Source organism: Populus euphratica, unplaced genomic scaffold (genome assembly GCF_000495115.2).
Source record: "Populus euphratica unplaced genomic scaffold, PopEup_1.0 scaffold21.1, whole genome shotgun sequence".
NCBI lineage: Eukaryota > Viridiplantae > Streptophyta > Magnoliopsida > Malpighiales > Salicaceae > Populus > Populus euphratica.
The window spans coordinates 559,061-568,291 of NW_011499887.1; the positions used below are offsets into that span (position 1 = coordinate 559,061).

At 31.6% G+C, this 9,231-nt stretch overlaps 1 protein-coding gene across 1 annotated transcript; it reads left to right on the plus strand.

Moving 5' to 3' along the window:
* Positions 1 to 4,617: 4,617 nt before the first annotated feature.
* LOC105130487 (squalene epoxidase 3-like) lies at positions 4,618 to 8,975 on the plus strand. Its single transcript, XM_011033026.1, has 8 exons — positions 4,618 to 5,216; positions 5,973 to 6,084; positions 6,289 to 6,463; positions 6,630 to 6,798; positions 7,004 to 7,222; positions 7,448 to 7,723; positions 8,052 to 8,330; positions 8,633 to 8,975. The coding sequence occupies exons 1-8, from the start codon at positions 4,716 to 4,718 to the stop codon at positions 8,735 to 8,737; spliced, it is 1,836 nt and encodes a 611-aa protein (XP_011031328.1). The 5' UTR covers positions 4,618 to 4,715; the 3' UTR covers positions 8,738 to 8,975.
* The last annotated feature ends 256 nt before the right edge of the window (positions 8,976 to 9,231 follow it).

Here is a 9,231-nt window from a genome sequence, read left to right on the forward strand (position 1 = left end):
TATAGTGTTTTATAAAGAAATTTATATTTGTAATTCTCAATTAACTCAATATTAAAAATAATAAAATTAAAAAAAATAAATTAAAAAAAACATGTGGAGGAACACCATATCAATCCACAATGTTTTAAAGAAAAAAACTATGAAGCTAAATTCTTAAGCAACTTCATATAAAAAAATAAAATTGACAAAAATAATTTTAAAAAAATCATAAAAAAGACCATGTGGGGAAACAATATAGCAATCCACAATGTTTTGAAGAAAAAAACTACAAAACTAAATTCTCAACCAACTCCATATTAAAAAAAATAAAATCAACAAAAAAAATTCTAAAAAAAACACAAAAATATGAAAGAAGAAGAAAAAGAAGAAGAAGACAATTTTGGAAAAAAAAAAGCAAAAAAAATGAAAAAAAAACTAAAGAAAAAAGCTAAAGCTGAATTCTCAACTAATTTAATGTTAAAAAATAACTTGTTAAATATAACTTTTTTTTAAAAAATATGGGGAAACATTATAGCAAAACAAAAATCATATAGGGAAACTTTGTAACAATTCTCAGTATTTTGTTTTTTAAACTATAAAGTAAAATTCTTAACCAGCTTGATATGAAAAACAAAAATCAACAAAGTCTATTTTGAAAAAAAAAGAAGAAAAAAAATCATAAAAAAGTCAAGTAAGGAAATATTGTAGTAATTCATAATGTTTTAAAGAAAAAAATTGTAGAACTAAATTTTAAATCCGTTTAATATTAAAAAAATTGATAAAAATTTTTTTGAAAAAAAATACAAAAACAAAAAAGAATTAAAGAAGAAGAAGAAGAAGAAGAAGAAGACAAAAAAAGAAAAAAAAGAAAAAAAACATTTAAAACCCAAAAAAATAGAAAAAACAAAAAAATATATGGGAAAAAAAGACAAAACACAAAAAAAATGAACAAAAAAAAATGCCAAAAAACCATGTAGCGTCAAGAAAGTTATAGTACTTTTTTCATATTTTTTGAAGTATTAATTAATATTTGATACAATTAACTAGTTCACCATTTGTCGTTTGATTTACTAAGTTTTTGTTTGAAATTAAAATAATAGTTATAGTTTGAAATGTTTTTTATTTAGAAATATATTAAAATAATATTTTTTTATTTTTTTAAAAATATTTTTAAAACTAGTATATCAAAACGATCTAAAAATATAAAAAAAATATGTTTTTTTAAAAAATAAATTTCATAATTTAAGAAAAAATGTTCCCAAACAAGCTTTAAAAATCTGAGAATATAGGTGTATTATAATCATCTAATTTACTAGAGGTCATATACATACTTGATTTGAGCAAGAAGTGTTTCATGGTGTTTTGGTGCTAAATAATTTAAAAGAAATTATTATCATAATACGCCAATAAATTAGTTCGCCAAAATTATAGAGTTCCATTAAGAAACCAATACTAATTTTGAAGCAAAATTCCCATCGGTATACTCATGAGATTCGCGCATCTTCAAGACATCAGAGATTTTTGAAGTAATGTAAATGATAATAAACTTATATAATCACAAACTCTATTAAAAAAAAAAAAATTATTTGTTAGCAGTGTTTTGAAACTTGGCAGACCCGACGGGTTGACTTAGAATTTGGCTGATCCGAGGCTAGAACCAGGCCGAGTTAATGAAAAAATAGAATAAGTCATGATTCGGTGTGACCCGGCCGATTCAGCAGGTTGACCCGACAAAACCCGGTTATAATCTGTTAACTTTTATTTTTTTACTGAAATAACACCGTTTTAAATCTTTTTAAAATAGAAATCAACTCGATCAACCCGATCAAAACTTGAAACCCGGCCTCACACAAGCCTGGTTTAAAAACTTTGTTTGTTAGATTTGATCCACGTTTACAAGCTGAGCACCTGTATTTAGGTGGTGCTGAGAAATTGTTTCAAATTGTAAAGGGCCACCATCACCGGACTAATTAATAGGTCATTTAATGCCCTTCTCGAGTTGTTGAGAAAAGTTGTTCCAATGACAAGCAAGCTTTACCTAACAGCTTTTATGATGCAAGTAATTACATCTCGGAGTCAGATCTTCGTTGACAGTGCATGAAACAACCTTATTTCATCATGTTTTTACTTGTACCAGGATCATACAATTCTGGAACACGAATACACATACTTTTTTAAGAACTCTTCTTAATGAGGTGAAAGAATTTTATCTTACATGCTACCGTCTCAACTCTCATGGACAGTAAACGATTTTCTGACATCTGGGAACTTGTCTGTGTGGTCGATAGAGAGTATATGGAACGCCCTTCATGTAATAAGGACATAATTGGGAGACTGTATATGCGTTTGTTTTGGATATACGAGATTATAATAAAATCATTCAATCCACCATAAAACAAAATAGGAATCAAGTATAAAGTTAAATATTAAAGACTGAAAATAAAAAAAAAATCAAAAAAATAATTTGAGTAAACCTATATAAGTGATTGGGGTAACGCACTGGAGGGATAATTTTTTCTAGATGTAAAAAGAAATAAGTTAAGGTGACAATAGAATTTTCTAATAAATAAAAGAAATTAGAGATTAGGATCATTGAATTGATTGGTTAATCTAATAATATAAAAAAAAACAACTTCAATTTAATAATATGAAAAACAAAGTAAATTTAAATAAAAAAAAGACAGGTTATTTATCTAGTAATGCACTATAAATGGACCTATTCATTGGATATGTGTGAAAATGAGACAAAGAAAATAGAAATTGGATTTAAAAAAAAAAACACACAGACTTCAAATTTGAAATAGTCCTTATAAGCTAAAAATAAAATAAAAAAAACATGATTATGCTGGTAATAACAATTGCAACGTGAAAAGAAATACCTATATATAGGAAGATATGGCTAACAAACCGTCCAAGAAATATAAAGAATATACGGAAATTTTTTTAATTATGAAAAATCTGGTGTACAAGATGGCTCGAGCCAAATGATTAAAAAATATGTCAAATTAGAGCAAAGGTGAGTATTTAGCATGCTTGTCTTGTTTCTCCTATATGATAAATGGATGATAAAATTATTTCATATTCAAATTTTAATGTAAGAATAAGGTAATTCAATTTTATTTTATTTTTAAGAAAAATCTAGACACCACTCCTTAGCACTTACGCACGTGAGACAAGGAGAATTGTCAACTCACATGACCACATGCTAGAGAAAAGTCATATGGTTTATCAGGTGTCCACGACTTTATACTTGACATAGTAGCTTACCATCTATCTTTAGAACTTCTATGTGGTACGATTACCGACTTCATCGTCTGTTGTTTGGTGTACGAAGAGAGTTTTTGAAAATCAATGTAAATCGAATTTTTTAAAATTTTAATTTTTTTAAATAATTTTTTTATAATTTTAAATTGTTTTGATATGTTAATATCAAAAATAATTTTTTAAAAAAAATTATTTTAATATATTTTTAAATAAAAAATACTTTAAACCGTGAAAACTGCTATAATCCTAAATACATTCTAAAATTAAAATCTAGGTCTATTATAATTGCACGATTAACTAGAGTCTTATACTTTTTTTATCTAAACCTGAAGCGTTTCATGGCATTTTAGAGCTAAATTTTCAAAGTTGTTTTCTAGGATCGGAAGTTGATTTCAAGAGCTGGTTTTTATTTGGTTTTTACAGTTAAAATATTTTTTTAAATAATTGTTTTTAAATTATTCATTTTAATGTTTTTGCATTGTTTTAATTGGTCGATATCAAAAAATTAATTTTTAAAAATTTTTAAAAATTATTTTAATATAATGATATCAAAAAATTAATTTTTTAAAATTTTGAATAATTATTTTAATATATTTTTAAATAAACAAATATTTTAAAAATAATGACTATCATAATATCCAGTTCACAAATTGAGACAAAAGAGAGAAATGAAGGGAAATCAAATTTATGCTAAAGTGAACGACATCTTCACAGAGCTATTGTACAAGTAGAAAGAAAATATCAAAATACATCAAATAACACAATGAGATAAATTTTTTCATCACTATCACTAGAGTTAATCACATGAAACGTGTAAAGATGATAAAATAGATACCTCGGTGATGAATCCCCACAAACATTATGAACTTTTTATATACATATTTTTAAATTTTATGTATCAAAAGATAATATTACTTTTTATACTAAATAATTACTGTGAAAAAATCATTATGAAATGATGAATTAACCCTTATAAATATGCTTTGAGAATTTTAATTTTAAAAGTTATATTATGCTTTCAAAAAAAAAAACCAAAAATATCTCTGGCCATAGCGAAGTAATTTCTTGCTTTAAAAGGCATTAAGTGAATCTATTATATAAAAAAAAAGTTTTAGGAAAGGACAACGATACCCCGTAAGAATTCTCCAATGATAAATAAAACATAAAAAAATAAGAATCTACCCAATAGACCAGTTCATTTTTTTTTTAAAGAGTAAATACGTGAATCCACTGTTATAATCATTATAGAGGATAGGCTGTGTTAATAACAAGCACCCCAAAAGAAAAGTCTGAAAGGAGACAAAAAGGTCACAGGGATCATTTGAATCGACAAACTAGAAAAAATAGAGGAGCACAAGGTGATTCCATTGCCGTTTGGGGGTGAACAGAGGAATCTCTCAGAGGTTTCTACCAAAGAGTCGAAGAAGTAAAACAATCCAACAAATCACCATTAATAACCCACAATAAAAGTTATGAGTTTGCAGCTCACCAGGGTACCACGACAACTCCCACTGCACCACAACCACACGTTAAAAGTCTCTCTCCATAAAGGGAAACCTTCCCCTAAAATCTCTATTTACCTTGCCTTCTCCGTATCCTTTTCAAGAAGCACCAAACCACAAACACCCCACAGGAGAAGAGGACCTAAAGAACCAATCTTTGTTTTCTCTTCTTCTTCTTCTTCTTCTTCTGTGCATCAGTGCCATAATTATTATATAAAGAAGATGACCGTGGTGATTGATAAGCACGATGTCCTTGTGGGCACTTTCTTTGCCTTTCTTTTCTTGTACATTTTGCGCCAAAATATCTGGAAAAGAGAAAATATCAGGAATAGAACAACATTGAAGATCCAAAACGATAGTGCTGTGTCTGTCTTGAGGCATGAAAAGGGAGGAGGCTTCTCCTCTGCTGATGATGTCATTGTTGTCGGTGCTGGTGTTGCTGGTGCTGCCTTGGCTTATACTCTTGGCAAGGTGCTCATAACTCTTAATTTCATGGCTTCGGTTGCTTTTTAAAAGTTGGTAATGATGGAACATGCATCTGGGATTTTTATTTTTTTCGTTTCTTCTTTACTGAACTTTTAGCATTGGCTTTTATTACGGGATTTTAGTAATTTATTATCTCATACAAAGAGGTGGAGACTGAAAAGTGTTTTAAGTTCTTGAGAATTTCACTCGCCTTACTTTTCTTTTGTGTGTGTGTATGTGTGTACGTCATCGTGTGTTCGGTGCTTTGCTTGTCTTATGGTCATGCTAACTTGTTGGGTTGGAGTAAAATTAACTTTCTGTTTTATAGTGTGATGACGCGCTCTCTGTGAAAAGCAGTTGTGGGTTAGATTAGTTTATGGAATACATGGTTACTTCTTGATGACAGTGATGGTTTTGAAAATCTTTAATTGTAATAAAAAAGTTACGCTCACATTAAAGTTGACCGGTATCAATTCTATGGATGCAGCTGAGATGGTCTCGTGGATTTGCAACTCAACTTTAATAATAAGTATAAACTTTATTGCCGAGATGGTTAAGTTTCAAACTAGTTTGATTGCTGTTTTGACATTTTCAGTTGAAGTTATTGCTCGAGTAATTTTGTTTAATAGAAATTGAAATATAACCCCACGACCATTCAATTAGACTTCGATTTGCCTTAGTTTTGTGACATTTTTCTAGACTACATATATACTGCTATCAGGACAAAGACCTTGAACTAAAAGCTCAATTCCAACACTACAGGATGGAAGACGTGTTCATGTGATAGAAAGAGACTTGAAAGAGCCTGACAGAATTGTCGGTGAACTGCTCCAACCCGGGGGATATCTAAAATTAATCGAATTAGGCCTTGAGGGTATGATTCTTAAAGTATATATAAAAACTTCAATCTCTGTTTTATCTTTGTATGGTGTGTAAAAAGAAAAGAAAATAGAGATTATTTCGGATGTTGCAAGCTATCTGCTATGCAATACAGAATTAGCTGGATTTGGATTAAAAGGTTCTAGTTTTTGAAATTTATGTTAGATGTCAGAATGTAAAGCATTCTCTCTGAATGCAGATTGTGTGGAGGAAATTGATGCCCAACGAGTGCTTGGATATGCTCTCTTCAAGGATGGGAAGAATACTAGATTGTCATACCCTTTGGAAAAATTCCACACAGATGTTTCTGGAAGAAGCTTCCATAATGGACGTTTCATTCAGAGGATGAGAGAAAAGGCTGCTACCCTGCCCAAGTATAGTTTTTTCCTCAGTCATATGAATGCTTTCCTGGTTTATCCGTTGTTTGAAGTTGTCCTTATGGATGTTCCAGATTTTCATTCATTCAATCATTCTGCAGCTCTTACATCTTACTTAACAGTTAATGACTGATTTTGTATCTTTCTTTTCACTGTCATTCAGTGTAAGAATAGAACAAGGAACAGTCACATCCCTGCTTGAAGAAGATGGGACTGTTAAGGGTGTTCAATACAAAACGAAGGATGGTCAAGAACTTAAAGCTTATGCTCCCCTTACAATTGTGTGTGATGGCTGCTTCTCAAATCTGCGCCGCTCTCTATGCAACCCTAAGGTGAAGACACCATCTCATGCATGCCAAATTTGAATCTGATCCTATTTAGTTTGAATGAAATATGTGTTGAATAATCATTAAGGATGAAGCAAATCATAGAATTTTTACTTTGAATAAAAAATTATAGCCGCTCAATCTGGCATCGGCGTTTCTTGCTTCAAACTTCTCTAGTAAGACCAACACAATCATTTTGACTCTTTTGCAGGTTGAAGTGCCCTCATGTTTCGTGGGTTTGATCCTGGAGAACTGTCAGCTTCCATTTGAAAATCATGGGCATGTCATTCTAGCAGATCCATCACCAATTTTGTTTTATCCGATTAGCAGCACAGAGGTTCGCTGTTTGGTTGATGTACCAGGTCAAAAGGTGCCTTCCATTGCTAATGGTGAAATGGCCAATTATTTAAAGAACATGGTTGCGCCACAGGTATATATTTTTTCATTTTTAACGGTCAAGGTAAGAAGTATGATACCATTTGATGTCATTGCATGATTTTGAATCATCAAATATGATTAGCAACCATATTGTATTAGCGTACTAAGAGGTATTCCCTGAATTCCCTACATTATCCTTGTTACACATTTTTGTTTGAAGAAAGCATTTTTTGCCTGTTAGCCTTTGTCTGTGTTTAACTAAGAGACTCTATTTCAGATTCCATCTGAGCTTCGCAATGCCTTCATATCTGCTATAGATAAAGGTAACATCAGGACCATGCCAAATAGAAGCATGCCAGCGGAACCACATCCTACTCCTGGAGCGCTTCTGATGGGTGATGCTTTCAACATGCGTCATCCATTAACTGGTGGTGGGATGACTGTGGCATTGTCTGATATTGTTGTCCTTCGTGATCTTCTTAAACCACTTCATGACCTTAATGATGCAGCTTCGTTGACCAAATATCTTGAATCCTTTTACACCTTGCGCAAGGTAAGCTAAATATGTCTACCATAAATATCATTATGGCCAAGAATAGTGTCCAAGTAATGTTCTTCTTAGTCATCTGAAGTTATGTCTAAGCTTTGCATCGTGAATGGAAGTAACAAAGAAAAAATGTTATGCTGTGATGACTCATTCCTTGAAATTACATGCTGTAAATAATTTGCACATTAAAGGAGCAGTTATCCTCATAATTTAAAAAGGTCTTTGTTATTTTTTTCTCAGACATGAAGTGATAGGCTTGAACATGAGAGAAGTGAAAATATGATCAGTGAAAAGTATATTTTAACCTGTAATGTTAAATGGTTGTTTCTTGCAGCCAGTTGCATCTACGATAAATACTCTAGCAGGTGCTTTGTATAAAGTGTTCTCTGCTTCCTCTGATGATGCAAGGAAGGAAATGCGCGAGGCATGTTTTGACTATTTAAGCCTTGGGGGTAATTTCTCAGCAGGACCTGTGGCATTACTGTCTGGTCTAAACCCTCGTCCACTGAGTTTGGTCCTTCATTTCTTTGCGGTTGCCATATATGGTGTTGGTCGTTTGCTACTTCCATTTCCATCGCCTAAAGGCATGTGGATTGGAGCGAGATTAATTTCGGTGTGTATTCTCTACTTTTTAGCTATTGCTGATCGTGATGTTTTTTATTAATAAAAAAAGAACAAAGGATTTGCAAGTTTAGTGATGAACTCTTGCAATCGAGATAATATAGGTGCTTTTCATGTTCCCTGAATCCATACCGAAGCTTGCAGCATGCTACTGAAATCTCACTCTGTTTTCATATTGTTTTTGGAACATAACTGAGCACAACAAAAAAATGCAGCTGCTCATCCTATTCTGGAATGTGATTTCTAATTAAATTCTTAATGGCTTTCTCCCATTTTCATGGAATTTTTTAACAGAGTGCATCAGGCATTATTTTCCCAATTATCAAAGCAGAGGGAGTGAGGCAAATGTTTTTCCCTGCCACTATTCCTGCTGTTTATAGAGCTCCTCCTGTTGATTGATACATCAGATGTGCCGAAATCAAAGACGCTTTATCACTGTCAGCAAAAGCCAGTTCGTTTCTGCAAGTTCCCTGTTCACACTATATGCAAACTAGTGTGTTGACGACAATTGATGTATCGTGAAGTTGCATGAACTTCTTGAATAAATGTCTTCCCAAGTTGAGTTCATGTGATGTCAATATGAACACCAAACTTTTATTCCTTCTATTATCAATAAAATTTCTACGGGGTTGAACCTAACCTTTGAGGGGCTGGTAGTTACAATTAAACAAATGTAAATTTAAATCGCCTATTATGATTTTAGGGATAAAAGCTAAAGATAGTTAAGGGTTTTTAGTGGAAAATATAAGAAAACTAGTGAAGGTATTTAAATTTAAAAACTTGAGGAAATTATGAAGTTTTCTTTTTATTAGACAGTGAAGTGAAGGTATCATTTAATCGAGGCCACTCCTTCCTGTGTGATCTTCGAGGTGGATGCATGCGGGCATCACCCT

Bases quoted from the DNA above. Each gene is read 5' to 3' on its own strand.
- LOC105130487 (XM_011033026.1), top strand. From the start codon at position 4,716: ATGAGTTTGCAGCTCACCAGGGTACCACGACAACTCCCACTGCACCAC. The intron at 6,464-6,629 runs GTATAGTTTTTT...ACTGTCATTCAG, and splicing joins AAGGCTGCTACCCTGCCCAA to TGTAAGAATAGAACAAGGAA. The intron at 6,799-7,003 runs GTGAAGACACCA...ACTCTTTTGCAG, and splicing joins GCTCTCTATGCAACCCTAAG to GTTGAAGTGCCCTCATGTTT.